This window comes from Capricornis sumatraensis, chromosome 8, assembly GCF_032405125.1.
Source record: "Capricornis sumatraensis isolate serow.1 chromosome 8, serow.2, whole genome shotgun sequence".
NCBI lineage: Eukaryota > Metazoa > Chordata > Mammalia > Artiodactyla > Bovidae > Capricornis > Capricornis sumatraensis.
In genome coordinates this window covers 85,164,942-85,183,023 of record NC_091076.1, presented here as the reverse complement: position 1 = coordinate 85,183,023, position 18,082 = coordinate 85,164,942, and the positions used below count along the sequence as shown (strand labels likewise).

Below are 18,082 nucleotides of genomic sequence, written 5' to 3'. Positions count from 1 at the left end.
GGTGATGTTCATACATAGAGTCATCTTGTGTGTTATCGGAAGAAGGTGTTTGCTGTGACCAGTGTGTTTTCTTGGCAAAACTCTGTTAGCCTTTGCCCTGCTTCATTTTGTACTCCAAGGTCAAACTTGCCTTTTATTCCAGGTGTCTCTTGATTTCATACTTTTGCATTCCAGTCCCCTATGATGAAAAGGATATCTTTTTTTGGTGTTAGTTCTAGAAGATCTTCTGGGTCTTCATATAACCGTTCAACATCAGCTTCTTCAGCATTACTGGTTGGGGCATATGCTTGGATTAGTATGATATTGAATGGTTTGCCTTGGAAATGAATTGAGATCATTCTGTCATTTTTGAGACTGCACCAGTGTACTGCATTTCAGACTCTCTTGTTGACTCTGAGTGCTGGTCCTTTTCTTCTAAGGAATCACTGCCTGCAGTAGTAGATGCAGGGGTCCTCTGAACTAAATTTGCCCGTTGCTGTCCATTTTAGTTCACTGATACTTAAGATGTCAGTGTTCACTCTTGCCATCTCCTGTTTGACCACTTCCAATTTACCTTGATTCATGGACCTAACATTCCAGGTTCCTACACAGTATTGTTCTTTACAGCATCGGAGTTTACTTTCACCATCAGTCACATCCACAACTAGGTGCTGTTTCCGCTTTGGCGTAGCCTTTTCATTCCTTCTGGAGCTATTTCTCTCCTCTTCTCCAGTAGCATATTGGGCACCTCCCGACCTGGGGAGTTCATCTTTCGTTGTCATATCTTTTTGCCTCTTCCTACTGTTCATGCGGTTCTCATGGCAAGAATGCTGACGTGGTTTGCCATTCCCTCCTCCAATGTCAGTGGTTCTGCAGCTGGAGATGGGAGGCCAGAGATGGAGGGAACCTGATCTCCCCAGGCACGAGCGGCAGCAGAGCCACTCGTGGGTCCTGCTTCACACCTGCTGCCATGGCCTGTCTGGCAGGCACCCTTGGCTGAGGTTCCACTGCCCAACCAGACTCCTCAAGGAGATTTGGCATCACACACACAAACACACACACCTGAGTTGGGAGGGGTCTGGGTGACGTAGCACAGGAGGGGTGTCTGAGGTCCCAGGGCACTAGGAGTATGGGAGCTGGGGCCCAGGTCAGCACCACACGGTCTGGCCTCTGACGGGACCTCCCTCTGGCGCTTGGCAGGGGCTTCAGGAGCTCTCTCCAGTCAGCTGTGTGGCCGTGGTGCAGGTCTTCTCTCCTTCCCCCTCAAGGCCCTGTCGTGTGAGGCACACAGGTTTGCCCAGCTTGGTAGTGTTACTAGTCAAGAGCGACAGGACCAGTGTTCATGGGCGCAGGGCTCCCTGACTGCTTTGCACATGCCTGCCGCAGCCCTGTTCCCAGGCCCTGGAGGATGACGTGACTTCACAAGCAGTCTCTTTTCCCCTCCCAGGTAGAGCTTGGAGAGGGGCCCTCTGCAGGCAGGGTCCTTGGTGTGAACTTTGCAAAGGAAATTTGTTCCCTTTGGCAGGCTAGAAAGCAAGTCTGTTAACCCACAAGCACTCGAACTCCTCAGGGTACGTGGGTGAGCCCTTGGAGCCTGCCCGTCTGCTCCTGTGCAGAGTGAGCCGTTGTCACCTCCTGGCTTCGGGGCCCTGGGAGCAGAGCCTGTGCTCAGATCTCCTCATGCAGTGCACTCGCGCGCTGTCAGGCCGAGAACCCCTGCTCTCACCTGACTGGGCCTCAGCTCCGCTGCTGGAGGGGTGCACTCCACATGCAGCCCCTCTCCCAGCTGCCAGCAGCATAGCCACCCCAGTGGCATCCCACACACAAATACACTAAAGGAGCACCTCTGAGAACTAAAGATACGCCCTTCTTCCTGCCCTGGGCTTGGGTGCTGGTCTTCACTGCTGCCTCAACCAGTATGCTGGTGGTGCAGACCCTGCCTTCCTCAGCAGTTCAGCTATTGCCAGCAGGCTCTTGTCACAGGCTGGCTGCAGGCCCACACAGACCCTTGTGTCTGGGCAGAGTTGGCCCAGCGTCCCCTGGAGTACTGTCCCCTGTGGAGAGAGCACCGCCCTTCCCCCCTGCCACACCTCCTCCTCCCACCACACCTTCTCTTTCCCCTCCCTGTGACCTTCCCAGCTACTACAGAGCTCCAGAGAGGCAAGCAGTACCCCCCTGGTTCCAGAGATGAGAGGCCAAATCCCCAAGGGCTAGGAGCCGCCTGGGTCTTGGTTTGAGGGGAGGAGACCCAGATCTGAGGCCATGCTCCTCCCTGCCTTCCCTGCTGCTGGTCCAGAGTGGACCTTCCAGTGTGTGGGCCCTGGTGTTGGTCCCTGGGCAGTTCCGCTAGGCCTTTCCCAACCGTGTTCCCGAGGTGCCCCGAAGGGCACCCTCATTGTGCAGTTTGGGCCCAGAGGTGAGCCCCTCCAGAGTGTGGGAGGTCAGCTGCACAGTGCCCAGAAGTGACCACTGTGGGAAAGTTTGGCAACGACTGCTAGGTTCTTGCCCCAGTGGTCCTTGGGGTTTCCCAGTCACAGTGTGTCTGTACTGGCCAGCCGCACTCCAGGAGGGCGATTTTAGAGTGGAGTCTCAGCCCCAGAAGAAGGCTGGTAACAAAAACAGTGCCAAGGCCTTACCAGGCCAGTGGTCAGCCTGTCCGTGTCCCAGCTATGCTGCTGGCACTTCCTGCCCCAGAGTGGCAGCTCTGGTCTGACTGGTGCCATACCCTTCTCTCTCCCAGGTGGCTAGAGATGCTCACAGTCTATCCCAGGACCAACAAGCAGAACCAGAAGAAGAAGCGGAAGGTGGAGCCCCCCACACCACAGGTGAGGCATCCCCTCGGTGGAGCTAGGGCAAAGAAAAAGTGCCCTGGGAGATTGGGGGATTCAGGACCCAGCCTAGAATTGGGGGCAAGGGAAGGAAGGGGTGATGCCAGGGCTGAGGCAGCCCTCAGCCCCGGGGTCTTCACTTTCCTTCTCTGAGTCTGTGGGCTGCCTTCTGCACGGTCCTCTGCAAGCCCCAGGGCAGGACCCCCACTTGGAGAGGTTGGCCTGCTATGGGGCTGCCCCCAGAGGCATCACTGCACAGTGCCCATCCCTCCCCCGACCGTCCCGGCCATTGCTGGGAGCCAAGAGCATGCTGGGAGGAGAGGCTCAGTTCAGTTTCACCTTCCACACAGACAATTCTACAGACAGCAGGCTGGGCAGGGGGCCAGGAGGAGTGGTCCTGCAGTGCCTGGCTGCGAGGGGCTCTCAGGGTAACCATAAATGGAGAGCACTGGCACAGCCTTAATTCTATGCTCCTATCAGCTCCCACGAGGCCAGAGTGGGAGGTGGCTGGGGCAGTCCCCCGGGTCCAGGGCTTCCCTCCGCTGGCTGGTCTGCAGGGGCTCAGGGCACCAGAAGGGCTCAGGGCCTCAGTGGACTGATTTGTGAAATGGGCCTGTTGAAATCGAGTTCTCAGATTACTGTGAACAGTGGCAAAAGTGCCAGGCCCCTCCTGGGTGCTCAGTACAGTGACCCTGGAGCTACACAGGCTTGCACTCTGGGAGTCCACTTGCGTGGATTGTTTTCAGTAGTAAATCCCGCAGGACTGCACGGTCCTCTAATTGGTTGAATTCATGGATGTGGAACTGTGGGTACAGTGGGCCAGCCTAAGTCGTGCTGGATATCTGACTGCTTGGAGGGTCAGCGCCCCAGCCCCATTCGTTGGAACGGTCGATCAACTGTGAACGTGCACCCTCTGCTCCACATTTCCCTGGGACAGCGCGCTTGCCTTGCGTACCTGAGCCCCCCACACCCTTGCGAGGGAATAGGATGCAGACCCGGGGCCTGTTGGTGTCTCAGAAGCCCCAGAACCTGACAGTACTCCGTGGAGGACCTGGCGACCCCTGGGCTCAGCAGTCCCTGCTGGCTCCTCTGGGCTTCCCGGAGGGGCAGCATGGGCAGGACAGGGTGGTGTGCCTGGCCAGAGTCCCTCTCCCTGCACGCCCCTCAGACTTCCCTGGCCTGCTCTCAGCCAACGGTCCTTGTCTGCTCTCTGCCCACCCACCCTGAGGGGATCCCAGGCTGACACCCTCTTGGAAGGTAGTGTCCCTGGCAGAACGTGGGCAAAATGCAATCGCAGTCATTCCCGGAAACGCAAGGTGCAGCTTCCTGCTAGGAAACAGCAGACAGGAAATCCCCAAAACTTCTAGCTTGAGAGAACCCCAGGTGGGATCACAGTGTTTAGTGTTGCATATGTTTCCACAGTGATGCCTCAGGAGCAGTGTCGGGCAGAGCTCTTGCCTCTAAATCAGGCAGCTGCACAGCAGGAGGTACTCCAGCTAGACTGGGGGGTCTTCTCCGCTGTCCCCAGCCCCATGAACGCCCTCTCCCCTCAGTGTTGCTTCACACTCTGAGTGGGGACATCACCCACTTGCCAGAGGTTATCTTGGCCCCTGGGGCATGGAGGGCCCCAGCCTCCTTTGCTCAGCCTCTGGTTCCCTGAGCATCATGCCAGAGGCTGCGGGTTTCTGGTATCCATGAGTTTTCATCCGGGACCGACCCCACGAGTCAGTCTTGAGGAGGGATGTGGGGCCTCTCCAGAGGAGAGCTGGGGGTCTCTGGGCCAGCCCCCTCAGCAACCTGAGATGGAGCTGGGAGGAAAGTCTAATGCCTTAGGGGCCTCTATAGAGAGAAGAACCCAAGACCCCAAACCTAGCCTTTTTCTCATTGCCCCAGAGTTTCGGGTCAGACTGACGGGCCTGGGAGTGTCCCTTTGCTGTACCCTGCCCTCCAGGAATCCAGGCAGGCAGGGGGCCCAGGGTCCTGCTTCAAGGAGGATGTTCAGGCATCTGGGAGGTGGGGCCATGGAGTGTGCAGGCACCCCTCAGACCAGAGGGAGGTCGAGAATGGGGGTGTGGGGGAGAGCGGACAACCCCTCGGCCGGGGGCTGGGTTGCAGCAGAGCCCAGGGCAGTGGGGAGACAGGCTGGCCCAGACCTGTAGAGCTGGAGCCTGAGAGGCATGGGTTCCCAGGAGCCTCTTCCTTCTCTGGCTGTTTGAGGAAGGGCGTCCTGGTACCCAGATGCCTAGAGAGGAGTGGTCATCCACTCAGTGTGTGACCAGGGGTTTCCCTCTCCATCTCCCTAGACTCCAGAGCTGGGACTTGGGTAAGGCCCGGGGCTGCGTGTTCACCCAGCCTGGTGTGCAGGCTAGGGGCACACATCCTTGGGCGGAGCTGTGGGAGGCTGGCTCTTCCGTCTGCTCACCCACTTGGGCTCTTGGCCCCTGCTTCTTGGTCTTTTTCAGGGATGTGTAAAACAGGAGGCCTCTCTCTGTGATTGAGGCTCCAGTCAGGCCCTGGTCCGACCCACTACAGGCCCACACATTTGCTGTGAGCTGCCACCTCTTCTCAGGCATCTTGTTTACCTGTTGGGACCTGCTGCCATGCCCACTCTGGGTCAGAACCCTCCTTCTTACTGGCCTTCTGCTCAGCTGCCATGCCCCAGGGTAGAAAAAGTGGCTTTCTGTGGGAAACTTGGTCACAAGGGGCCTGCTTAGCATGTGGAGGCTGCAGAAGCCCCTTGACTGGGCCTCCCTTCCTGCCCCATTTTCTCTTTGCTCTCAGCTGGCTTCTTTATGGTACTGACAGCCCTGGGCCTTTTCCCCGCCTTGCACGGGTGCCAGGGCTCTGTCGGTATGAGCGCCAGCACCCCCACCAGTGGTTGCAGTGTAGAGGGTGGGCGTGGTGCCATGTGGCCCTGGCCCCGCCCCTGCCAGGTCTGCTTTCCACCCATGTGCTCTGGAGGAGAGAAGTGGCTACCCAGAAACCAGCCCCTGCCCTGCCCCACTGCCCCTGCTGACGTGGCGAGGCTGGGCACACAGGCAGGAGACAGCATGGCTACCACGGGAGACTCACCATGGACCTTGGCGCCTCCAGGGCCCTGTTGCTCTGGGCTGAGTCCTAAGAAGGTCAGGGGCCCAGGAAGCAGGCCTGGAACCACCTGGTGCTAGGAAGCCCTGTCACTGACCCTCACATCGCAGGCCTGGAATTTCCTCTTGGAGATCCTCACCAGCACCCTGCCCAATGCTGGGTTCACCCCCGCGTCAGGAAGGAGTGCATGGCCAGGGCCCTACTCTCACGGGCACAGTGCTGCCCTTCCTTTACAGCCCATGTTGGCAGCCTTTGTGTCCCTTGGTCCAGCCCCCCTCCACGGAGGGGACGGACTCGTCAAGCATGGTCTCCAGGTAATGCCCACACGGCTCTACCCTGAGCCCCACAGAGCCAGGGGCCAGGGCCACATGGCACCACGCCCACCCCCCACACTGCCAGCACTGGCGGGGGTGCTGGCCTCAGAGCGTGGGCCCCAGGTTATTGTGGAGGCACAGCAGGCCACCCAGAGAGACCTCTGCTCAGGGCAGCGTGGCTGCTGGGTGTGGAGCCAGGGCACCGCTGACCGCAGGCTCGGGGGCCTCGGGGCTGGTGTCCTGGGGTCGTTGGAGCTGGTTCTGTTGGAGCCTTGGGGAACCGTCAGAAGCCACGTTCTTCCAGGACCCTACCTCTTCCATGGTGGCTCAGAGCACTCAGGAGTCTCCAGCCAGGGAGGCAGGGCTACTGATGGCTGTGACAGAAGGGGTGGTGGGGGTTCCCGGGTCTGCGGGAGAGCCACCCCAGCTTCATCTGTCCCAGGAGGCCCGAGACCCTTGTGGAACTGAGGAAGCTCTGGACTAGGCAAAGTGCTGGCTGTCTCACTGTGGACACAGGTGCCCACCCAACAGGCACACCCCGTCCTGGGCCCTCCTCCTCTCCCAGAGGCCCCTGGGGGTGCCAAATGCTCAAAGCCCCACTCTGCCTCTTATTGGCCATGTGAATGTGGGTTGCCACCTCCTCTCAGCCTAGGTGAGCTCCCCTTGTAGGAGCTTTTGGGGTGGCTGGTGAGGACTGGAAGGTGTGGTGCTAGTCAGAGCCCAGCAGGCAGTCTGTTTTTGGGAAGGACCGCCAAGATGTGCCTCACTTTGAGGGGTGCCCAGAGCCATCCTGCTAGTGGCAGGTCAGGAGCAGGCACCCCAGTGCCTGGGTGGGCAGGAGCTCGGGTCCGGGGCAGGAGCAGGTGCCATAGGCTTACAGTGTGGAGTTACAGTCCTCTGTATGCTCTGGCTAAGTACCTCGTACACAAATGCTGTCCCTTGGGGCAGCACCAGCTGCAGCTTGGGCTCCCACCTGGGCTCCAGGCTCCCATTCTGCATGCCTAGAGGCTTTGGGTGCTGGCTGGGGCTGCAGAAGAAAGAAAGCTTCCAGCCCAGCCGGGATGTCTCTGTGCAGAACCTTGCTTCCTGGCATCTGGGCCTCTGACACTGCAGTTGACCTTGGTAGCCAGGTACTCGGGCAGCCCAGACCCGTGCGCTGGCTCGGGCAGGGTGCTTCCCGACTTGCATGGACACCACTCTCCCTTGCAGGAGCCAGGGCCGGCCAAGATGGCTGTCACCAGCAGCAGCAGCAGCATCCCCAGTGCTGAGAAAGTCCCCACCACCAAGTCCACACTCTGGCAGGAAGAAATGAGGGCCAAGGACCAGCCAGACGGGAGCAGCCTGACTCCTGCTCAGAGTCCCAGCCAGGGCCAGCCTCCTGCGGCCAGCACCCTGAGGGAGCCAGGGCTTGAGGGCAGAGATGGTAAGTGGTAGCCAGGGTGGCCACCGTGCCTGCATGTCTTGGTACCCCACCTCCCAGCACTAGTTCGGGCCTCCTGACAGGGCGAATAGGTGCTGGGGCTCAGGTGCCCCTGTGTGTCTGCTGGCCCTCCAGCCTTCAGTTGCTCCCGTGCCCCAGCCTGGTGTCAAGAGAATCGGGATGCTCTGCAGTGAGCTCTGCGTCCAAAGGAGCCTCTGCTCCCCGTGGCTGCTCTGTGTTCAAGGCCTGGTTATCTGAAGCCCACTGTGTCCTGTGAGCAGCATCAAATGCTGTCCAGTCCTCCTCCCACTGATGCACCCTGCCCAGGTGCTGGCTGAAGCAGGGGAACAGCTGGCAGGAATAGCTGGCACGACCACATGTCTCCTTCCAGGACTTGCAGTTGTCTGAGCAGAGCGGGGCACCACTTGGTCTCTGTTGTCCAGGCCTAGAGGGCTCTGCATGACAGGCCAGCTTCCCTGTTTCCATCTGTCCACTAAAGACACATGGACAGCTGAGACTGTGCTCACTCAGGCAAGATGCACCTTGTTCAGGCTCTGGGCAAAAGCCACTCGGTACTCCCCCACTGTGGGTGCCCACCACATCCAGGATTTGCCTTTCCTCTGCTCCTCCTGGGTGGCCTCCCTGCCCGTAACGATGCACTGAGAGGCTGCACGGCCTCTCGTGATGCGCTCTCTGTCATGATGTACTCGGTTTCCAGCTTGGCTGTGTGGGATTGGGGATCTCAGTTCCCCAACCAGGGAATTGAACCGTGCCCCCTGCAGTGCAGTGTGGAGTGTTAACCACGTTCCCTGGGTTCTCCTTGGTGTTCAGTGGGAAGTGGTTGTTGGTGGGATGTCCCTTCTTGGGGATCCTGTTGTCCCAGCTGAGCCCCCAGACTAGAGCTCAGGGACCCCTGGCCATCTGGCAGAGAGGTACCCATTAGAGAGAGGCAGGTAAGGATGCCCTGTTCCTTTCCTGGGAAAGGGCTCTGCCCTAGGGTGGCCTTGGACCTGCGTGCCTTCTCCAAGGGTTGTAGAACCGGAGGTGGCAGCAGGCTGAGCACGTCCCTTGTCTCTCGTCTTCCAGAGGAGAGCGCCACAAGTGGTGACCGCGTGGACTGTGGCCGCAAAGTCCGGGTGGAGAGCGGCTACTTCTCCCTGGAGAAAACCAAGCAGGATGTGAAGGCCGAGGAGCAGCAGCTGCCCCCACCGCTCTCCCCGCCCAGCCCGGGCGCCCCCACCAACAGGTACAGCGACTCCAGCCCACCCTCCTGCAAGCCTGGCCATCCCCTTCCTCCCCCAGGTCCTCAGTTCCCTGCCCGAACCGTCTGCAGCAGCTCCTTCAACTCCTTGGATGTGGCCAGCCATCCCCCTGCCCATGTGGACTCCGGCAGTGCTGGGGGGCGGGGAGCAGAGAGACCGGGGCGTGCCTATGCCTTTAAAGCCAGCAGGCAGTATGCCACCCTGGCCGACGTCCCTAAGGCCATCAGGATCAGCCACCGAGAAGCCTTCCAGGTGGAGAGAAGGCGGCTGGAGCGCAGGACTCGGGCCCGGAGCCCTGGCAGGGAAGAGGTGGCCCGTCTGTTTGGCAACGAGCGGAGGTAAGGGCCGGGGGGACTGGAGGGCCAGGGTCTTGCACACACTCTACCCACTCCTGCAGCCCCTACTGTGCATACTCAACATGCTCTCTCATACAGGTACCCACATGTGCACTCACAAACTCATACATTTTGTGACATTCTGTCATGGATTTGGAGATGGGCCAAGGCCAGGTGGAGCTGTGGTCTGAGGCTGGGAGGGCCCTGCACTTGCGGAGAGTGAGGGAAAGAGCATGGTTCTGTCTCTGAAGCCTCCCAAGTCCAGGCCTGGACCAGAGTGCCCCAGTGCCCCTTCCAGTAGAAGCTTCCAGCCCCACGTGTAAACAGAGCCTCTGTGCAGTAGCAGGGCTCGAACCCTCGTGTGCAGTGGGTCATGCAGGCGTTCAAACCTCCCAAAATGATTCCAGAGCCTGTAACATGCTGCCTGCAGAGGAGGTTCAGACCCACTGTTAGTGTAGTGTCCTCGGCCCCACCCCGAGACCCAGCTCAGAATTGGAGCAAGTGGGGTCATTGGATGACCCTTTGCAGAGCCCCGGTTGCTTTGCTCCCCTGCTCCTTCCCACCCACCTGCCCTCCCAGGCACCTCCTCCAGCACTAGGAAAACACACTTGAAGAGAGAAGCAAACAGAAGGTCCCTCAGTCCTGGAGGGGTAGGGGACATGCCCTCCAGACAGCATCTCCACCTGGTTTACTAGTAACCCTTTGAGGTGTGTGAGCACTCCATACGCAGGGCAGAATCGGGAGCAGGGCTCCTCCTCACGGGAACAGCCTGGGACAGCAGAGCTGGGGCAGGGCCGAAGTTGTCCTTAGTGTGCTTAAGTGTAAGTGAAAGGATTTGCTAGATGTAGGAGGCCAGTGGCCTGGGCAAGGGGGCTTCTCACCGCGTCCTGGAGGCCCCCAAGCAGGCAGCCACACCTTGGTTTGGCGGGGACCAAAGAATTAACATTCAGCACACCTGCTTGGCTTGGAGTTCCCTCCCGGCTATGGCTGGGACAGATGGCACCTCTGGGGCTTTGCTTCGCCTGCTCTGTCACCATGGGGAGGGGCTTTTGCCTGGTGTGGCTCCCCTGGGGCCCTCTCCTCTGCATCCTGACACTGTCACGTTACTTCTCGCTGCCCTCGTGTCCTCTGGCTGGCTGCTGTCCTGTCCAAGGCCTGCCCTCTGACCCTGAGCCGCTCCTGGTGCTGGATTGGACCCCTGTCTTGTGGTGCAGAACAGAGCCCCAGATGGGCAGGACACCAGCCACCATGCCCAGGGGGCGGCCGCCGGAAGCCTGGCTGAGAGGCCTCAGGGTGGGTGTCCTGACTAGTCCTGGCCCTGAAGTAGTCTTTGGACTGGCCGGAGAGCCTCCCCAGTGTTTCTCAAATGGTGAGCTGTGCCGAGCAAGTGTGGCGGGGGTGGCTGGTTGAACCACTGGTGGCTGACACCAGGCCCAGGTGCCAAGGTCCCACCTGCTGCTTGGCTGGGAGTCCAGACCAGGCTCACCGGGATGCCTTTGCTGTCCCAGCTGTAGGACTACAGGGACCTCAGCTGAAAAGGCCCCACTTTACAGACGCCTGAGGTGGACTCCCCCAGACCCCTGGCAGGTGGCACTTCCCTCCCTCTTCTGACCTCTCGTGGCTGGCCCGGCCTGCAGCATGCAACTGGCCTGACTCACTGGCCCCTGCAACTTGAGGCCATCGTGGGGCTTTCTGGTCCTGAGGTCGGTTGGAAGAGCTCTCATTCTACATGTGAGCGGGTCTGTCCTCTAAACCTAGCAGGATACTTGGGACAGGCCACCTCGGGTGTGCAGCCAGCCGGAGCACCGGCAAGAACTCCCCATGGTTCCCAGGCGCTCCCACGCCGCCTGGCTTCCTGCGCTCGCTCGCTCGCTCCCCCGCTGCAGCTGCTGCTGGCCTGCAGGAGACTCCACGGGAGCAGAGATGGCTCCACAGGGAGCTGGTCCCTGGGAGTCTGCCTTCCTGAGGAAGGACCCCCGAGAGCCCCTTCCACTGGTCCCCTCCCAAGGACGAGCTGGCCTCCGGGTTCCCCTCCCCTTCCTCATGAAGTTAGGCTTCAGGCTACTGGGCCCAGTGGCCCTTCACTTGCTGCCCTCGACTCTGCTGCTAGTCCGATGCAGGGACAACTCTCCCTGTGAGACAGCTCAGGGGGAACAGGGCTCTGGCCTGGGGACACGTGGGCAGCTCATGAGGGTGCATCCACCAGGCGGATGCTCATGTCGCGGGGACAGGATAGTCTCCCTCCTCAGTGATCGCCTTGGGATTTTGCTTTAATTCTTGGGATGATTTTGATTTACCATATTTGATTTTTACCAGCAGTTCTTTCTGTTTATTCATTCTCCAGCCTTGTTTTCTTCCAGGTCTTGCCCCTCTCCACTCCTCCTGCTGTGTCGCTGTGACGTTACTCGCCCCTCCTCCGCCTGCTTCGCTCCCATCTCAGCTCCGTCTCCAGCCGTAGATGGCCTGATGATGCCGCCCGCCCTTTCACACGAAATCAACTTGCTTTGTTTTTAATTTGGGTTTTGATTCTTTTTACTGTTGGCAGAAACAATGTTAATTCATGGGTCTTTTTCTTGCTAAATTTTGGACACCCTGGGGTGGGGGCTGCATCCGATCTGCTGAGGCACGTGGTGAGGCCAGGGCGCCTGAGTTGCTGGCTGCCTTCTACCAGTCTGTGGCTCAGGAGGGGACGCTGGTGTGTGAGAGCCGAGTGTGTCAGCCCAACAGCCCGTGCGGCATCTGCGGTGCGGGGCTGGGAGGCAGAGGGCAGGGCCATGTCCAAGAGCTGCCCCGTGTGGAGGTGGGAGAGGAAGTGGGGGCATCAGGCGAGCTGGCCAAATGAGGGGTGTGTGCGGCCGGCACCCTACACGAGGGTGGCCCAGGAGGTCGGGTGAGCCGGCGTGGGGTGCTGGCTGCAGGAGCCCCTCAGACTCCGGACCATGTCCCCTTAGGCTCCGGGGACCCTGTCTCCCCGCTCAGTGGCCTCGTGCCCTCTCTTGCAGGAGGTCCCAGGTAATAGAGAAGTTTGAGGCCCTGGACACAGAGAAGGCAGAGCACATGGAGACCAACTTGTCCACGGGGCCCTCAGCCTCAAGTGACACTCGACAAGGCCGCAGCGAGAAGAGGGCGTTCCCTAGGAAGCGGGTGAGCGTCTGGGCTCCGGGCAGTACTGGGGCGGTGCAGGCGGTAGGGACAGGTGGCATATGGCCCCCCATACAGCACATTCACATGTGGGTGCACTTCTGCCCAGCTTCCTGCTCTCGTTTCCTGGTCGTTTCTTGCGTCTCTCACCTTCTTCCCTGAGGGAAGTTCTTGAGGGTGAGGCCTGTCTTCTGCATTTTCCTCTCGGAATTCCATCCGTCTCTGCTCAGAGCTGCTCTCGTGCGCCTTGGGTCCCAGGTCCTAACTAGAGCCATTCTTCCTCTCTGAGGCCGTCTGGCCTTCCTTCTCGTCTTTTCTGGCCATGGCCAGAGCCCTCGTTTCTCTCTGCTGAATCTCCAAGGTGGATTCTGCTTCTGAAACTCTCCTCCAGGGCCCCTGCTTCTTGAGGCTCCACCAAGTCCACCCTCTGTCTTCCTCCTGTTCTCTCTGGGCTCTCCTGCTCGCTGCACAGAGCCCAGCTTCTTCCCTCTGTGAAGGCCCAGGGAGGATGGGGACCCGGAGAGCCAAGGGGCTTGTACATCTGCAAGAAAAGGCTGCCCTGTCCACCAGAGCGGCTCAAGCCCCGGCAGGTAGCTGGAGGCTCAGGACCAGGAGTCTGGGCGTGGGTCCCATCTGCACGCAGGTCCTGGCCGCAGGGGCAGAGGTGCCGAGGTACCAGACAGCAAAGCCCCATTCCTTGCCCGCAACACGGCCCTGAAGCCCGCCCTCCTGCGGCTCCAGCAGATGAGGGACTGGCTGGTGCTGACGGGACTGCTCTCTGCCACAGGACCTCCCCAGCGAAGCTCCTCTCCCAGACGCCTCGGCCTCCCCCCTGTCTCCACACCGAAGAGCCAAGTCACTGGACAGGAGGTCCACGGAGTCCTCCCTGACGGTGAGCCCGGGCGCCTGTGCTCCGAGGCCTGGAGATGTTGCCCCTGCTGCTTGTCACAGGGCTCTGTCTGCTGGTGTCCGTGCTGGCTGCCCCCGTGCACGGGCCGTCATGTCTGTGTGAGAAGCAGATGCTGTGTTTCTGCCCCTTCTTTGGGCCATGTGGGCATCCTGAGCTCTGAGATCTCCGGCAGAGGAGGCCACCAGGACTGCAGAATTTTGGCTCCGGGGGTTGGGGCCACAGCACGAGCCTCTGTTCTTCTCGTTTTGAGTGTTTGTCTCTGTAACGTCTTGGAGGCAGGAGCCCTCTTCCCACTGGGCACGTCACTTGTTCATGGAGTCACCATGGAGGGGGCCTGGCCTTCGCTCCAGGGTGTGGGAGCTATGGCTGTTGGGTGGAGGTAGGGAGTGGTCAGGCAGGTCTGGCGGGACCACCGCCCCTCAGGGAGCCCCGAAAGGCAGATCAGAGCCCCAGGAGTGAAGACAGTGGCTCACATGGGTCCCTCTTGCCTTCGTCCTCGGCCTCCTGAGGAACCAGGGCTGGTCCCACCCCTCCAGGCGTGGGGCCCCGAGCGGCTCCTGAGCTGGACCAGGGCACACGCTATCTCACCTGGAGTCTGGACTTTGCAGCAGAGGCTCCAGGGCACCCATGGCTGCTGAGTGTCCCTCCCCGGGGGCACGTGTTCTCTTAACTCTCCTTGGGTCCTTGGACATTGCAGTGCTGCATCTCCGTGCACCTGGCCTTGCCACGCCCGCCCATGAGACACCAGCCAGGCCCAGGGCTGCAAGAGCCCTCCGGGTGCTCTCAGGTGCTATCAGCACCTGCTGTCCTGGCTCTGCTACTTGTAGGGAAGCCGGGGCTCAGGGACATCCTGGCAGGCCAGTGGCTGGAGGCTCCTGGCAGCTCACTGCTGCGCCGTGCTCACACCAGGTGCCGTCAGTCTTCCCGTGGCTTTTATGAGACTCTCAGTCTCGGCCGTCACTGCTCATCTTCCCTCCATGCGAGATGCCGGATGGCTCTGTCTGGACTGTTCTCTGCTTCCCGGCGGCCCTGCTGTGCTGCTCGTGGGCTGAGGGGGCCACACCTGCGCCATGTGCAACCTTGCCCTCCTTGGAGATGCACACCCCGAGAGTGGCTTGGGCAGCCCCTGCCAGGGCAAGGAGCCACATGTGCTCATCTGGCACATGGAAAAGCCCCCTTTTCTAGGGCCCCTCACTGGAAGAGAAATGCCTGCCTCGTCAGTCCGCTTCTGCACAGATCCAGACACGAGGCTGCTTTTCTCTGAGCTGTTCTTTATTCCTCTCTCTTAGCCCGACCTGCTGAATTTCAAAAAAGGCTGGCTGACCAAGCAGTATGAGGATGGCCAGGTGAGTGGCTGGAACTGCCGTGGCCCCAGGTGCAAGGTCCAGCTGGCCTTGTCCCCGTGGGTGTGAGAGCACTGGCCCTTGTCCACCACCTCCAGGACTGTGACCACGACCCCATCTCCTCAGAAGTGGGGGTGTGGTGGGCAGTGGGGGCACCAGCCTGCCTGCTGCCAGCATGTGGACTGCTCTCCCGCTCCTGGTGGGCATCAGCCTCAGGCCTGGGGATGCCCTTCAACCTGAGCTTTCCGCCTGGCCACATTCTGCAGAGGTTTCCTGAGAGCCCAGGTCCCCCAAGAACAGGCTCCCTGGTTGTGAGGTGGTAGGCAGCAGCTGAGATGCTGCCACAGGTCTGGGAGGAGCTGGTGGACTTGAGCAGAAAGACCAAGCCACTAGTGGCTGCTGGGGTGGAGACCAGGCCTCTGGGAGGCAGGAGAAGCCTCGGGTCCCTCTGCGAGACCCCCGGATGCCCCTCCCCACCCTCCTCCTCTCTCTCTCTCTCCCCTCCGTACCCACCCCGTCGGCTCTGCCTGCAGACTCAGCGCCCCTGTCGATCCTCACAGTGAAGACTGGGAAGTCTGGCTGGTTGTGATTGGGTCACCCCTGCTGGCAGCAGGTGGGCACCCCTCTGGCTAGACAGCAGGTGGCCGCAACTCACAGGGCTGCCTCCTTGGGCTTGGGGGGCCTGGCTCCCCTCTGCACACCCCTGCGGGTGGAGTGCCCACACCACCTTATCACAGGGGAGAAGGCGTGTGCATGTGGCTGCCTGTGGCCTGAGCAGAGTCCTGTGTGTGTGCCCCAGCCAGAGGGGCCACCTACTGTCTGCGTTCCCTTGCTCAGGGAGGTCCCCCAGGACCCTGGCTTTGGAGCGCCTCGGAGCAGGAGTGTGGAGTTCAGTCTTGATTTTTCCCCTTCTTTTTTAGTGGAAGAAGCACTGGTTTGTCCTTGCTGATCAAAGCCTGAGGTTCTACAGGGACTCGGTGGCTGAGGAGGTGAGTGTCTCAGGTCCACCCTGTGTGCTGACGGGTGGCCCAGTCCAGCCCTGGGCAGACTCTGATGTTCTGGGACTGACTGCTGCTGGAAGTAGGCTCTCCAAGCCCTGCTTCAGCACCTGGGATGGGGGGCTCCAGCAGCTTTTCTTGTCTGTGTTTTTTGAAAAACACTGAAAGATGTCTCATTTTAAAACTCAGGATGAGCAGTTTTGTTCTTTCTACATGGAAATATTGTGGTGAATTGTCTTGCAAAGAATCAAACTAATATATCTTGTCCCCTGTTTTCTGGACAAGGATGGGATGTGGCAGGTGAACTTGGCAGCCTGGTTGAGAGCCCTGGTTCCGTGGTTGAACACCAAACAGAAGGGCTTTTTCTTCACCTACAAAAAAACCCTCTCTTCTGAGTTTGGCATTCTGTTCCTGCACCTTTCCCTTGCTTCCCACTCCAGGAATCTCCTTTGGGAGATACAGTCCCAAATGTGAATGATGTTAGTGGTTCTTGTGCCTCTGTAAGCACAGGCGACAGAGGCTGGTGGGCAGGCAGATGGGGCATAGTGTGGGTGCCGGCGGCTGCAGGAGCACACGCAAGTGCTGGGTTGTTCTCACAGTGTACTTCATGGACCCTGGAGACCCATCCAGGGTTTTATAACAAAAATAGTGCTGTAAGACTACAATGCCGTTGACCTCTTCCCTTGTGCCAATGGTGGGTGCTTTAGCCAGCCAGGCTGCAGGAGCAGATAGCCAGTGTGTCCTTCACTGCCACATGTTTACAGTCTTACAGAAAGGGCCTTCACAGGACAGGAAAAGTGCTGATTTACTAGTCTCAGCCTTTAGCACCTGCCGGAAGCTGGCAAAGTCCCTTGTGCTGCTTGTCCAGGCATAATGCCACCTCATGGGGAGCACCTGCTACGACCGCGCTGCCCTCTGCCATCCCCCCTCCTCACGGCCCACCATCTCTGCTTAAACACCAATGCACAGATGCGCACTTGATTAAATAAACCGAGTCTCTTCCTTCAAGGAAAACGACTGACAGAACTGTTATCAATGATTCAATTTGAGATTTTAAGAAAAACTGGAACTTTGGAAAACTTGTGTTCATTGTCGCTCGCCTGACAGTGTCCCTGAGCCTAGACTCCCTGATGAAATGGGCAGTGATGACAGTGGACCCAGCGTTCGCTCTGGAACAAGGAGCACGCCAATGTCTGGGGACTCTCCCAGGAGACGGGACCGTGGTGTCGCGCGTGGGTCAGAGGTCCATTCACGGAGCAGGGTAGAACCGTGGAGGTTAACATAACAGCAAGGGCAGAAAGATTCCACTATGCAGTTCACCTTTAAGAAGCTACCACTTGTCAGAGAAGAACAGCCGCAACTGTCTGAAAAGACTTCCAGCCTGAGTCTGTGTGAGGCCAGGCCCTCCTCATACACTTCAGCCAAAAGCTGCCTGCAGACTGAGTTCAGAGACCCATGTGAGAATCCAGCTGTCCTCGGAAGTTAGGCATTAAAGGCAGGTGCAAAAATCTCTTGCTGTTTTTTTTTTTTTTTTTCAAAATTTTTTTGATGTGGACCATTTTTAAAGTCTTTACTGGATTTGTTACAATATTGCTTCTGTTTCATGTTTTGGTTTTGGCTACAAGGCATGTAGGATCTTAGCTCTGCAACCAAGGATTGAACAAACACCCCCTGCATTGGAAGGCAAAGTTTTAACCACTGGACTGCCAGGGAAGTCCTGCAGGTTTTTTAAAATAATACTTTTTATTTATGAAATGGGTTTGTGCTCTTAAATGACTAAAAATTTTTATTTTTCTTTTTTTTTCAGTTTCTAATATGGCAAATATCAGTAGATAAAAACCCCCATGAACAAAAGCTCTTTGGGGCCCTCAGTTTTTAAGAGTGTAAAGGAGGTCTGAGAACCCCAGCCTGGATGTCCCTGGCAGGATGGGGGTGGGGGTGGCATGGATGCTTCTAGGTGGTGTGTGGTTGGCAGCACCTGCGAGAATACCTGTCCCGTAGACATAAAGCTCACGGGACACTGACCTTTACCTTCTAAACCTCTCACCTTCTCTGCAGGCAGCCGACTTGGATGGGGAAATTGACTTGTCTACGTGCTGCGATGTCACAGAGTACCCAGTGCAGAGAAACTATGGCTTCCAGATCCATGTGAGCAGGGTGGGGCTGGGCGGCAGGCTGGGTGTGAGGGGCGGGCCTTGGGCCTGACTGGCGGGCACCTCATCCTCTCCTTTTCTCAGTCCTGTAGCTCCCCACCCATCCCCACTCTGTGATCTCAGCAGAAAGCAGACGCCAGCATCTCTCCCTCGAGGCTGTCTAGAGCCTTGTAGTAATAAGGTCTTTCTTTCAGTAGAACAGGGACAGCTGGAAAGAGGTGGGGTATGGGGAGTAAGAGTGAAGGTGTTGCTTCTTCAGCTCTCAGGGCACTAGCTTCTCATGCACTTACTCTTTGCTCATCGATGTAGCCA

The 18,082-nt window shown here is 58.8% G+C and overlaps 1 protein-coding gene across 3 annotated transcripts in view; it reads left to right on the top strand.

Annotated features, from left to right (window-relative positions):
- The window catches only part of MPRIP (myosin phosphatase Rho interacting protein), a 92,797-nt gene that overhangs the window by 51,588 nt on the left and 23,127 nt on the right, over window positions 1-18,082 (top strand). For 2 of the 3 annotated variants that reach the window (XM_068977270.1, XM_068977271.1), the window contains exons 5-12: window positions 2,720-2,804; window positions 7,418-7,631; window positions 8,715-8,874; window positions 12,228-12,369; window positions 13,154-13,258; window positions 14,566-14,622; window positions 15,540-15,608; window positions 17,676-17,765. In XM_068977270.1, the coding sequence (XP_068833371.1) occupies window positions 2,720-2,804; window positions 7,418-7,631; window positions 8,715-8,874; window positions 12,228-12,369; window positions 13,154-13,258; window positions 14,566-14,622; window positions 15,540-15,608; window positions 17,676-17,765 (922 nt within the window). Of the gene's footprint in view, window positions 1-2,719; window positions 2,805-7,417; window positions 7,632-8,714; window positions 9,229-12,227; window positions 12,370-13,153; window positions 13,259-14,565; window positions 14,623-15,539; window positions 15,609-17,675; window positions 17,766-18,082 lie in introns of all 3 variants that reach the window. The other variant, XM_068977269.1, reaches the window with a different exon arrangement.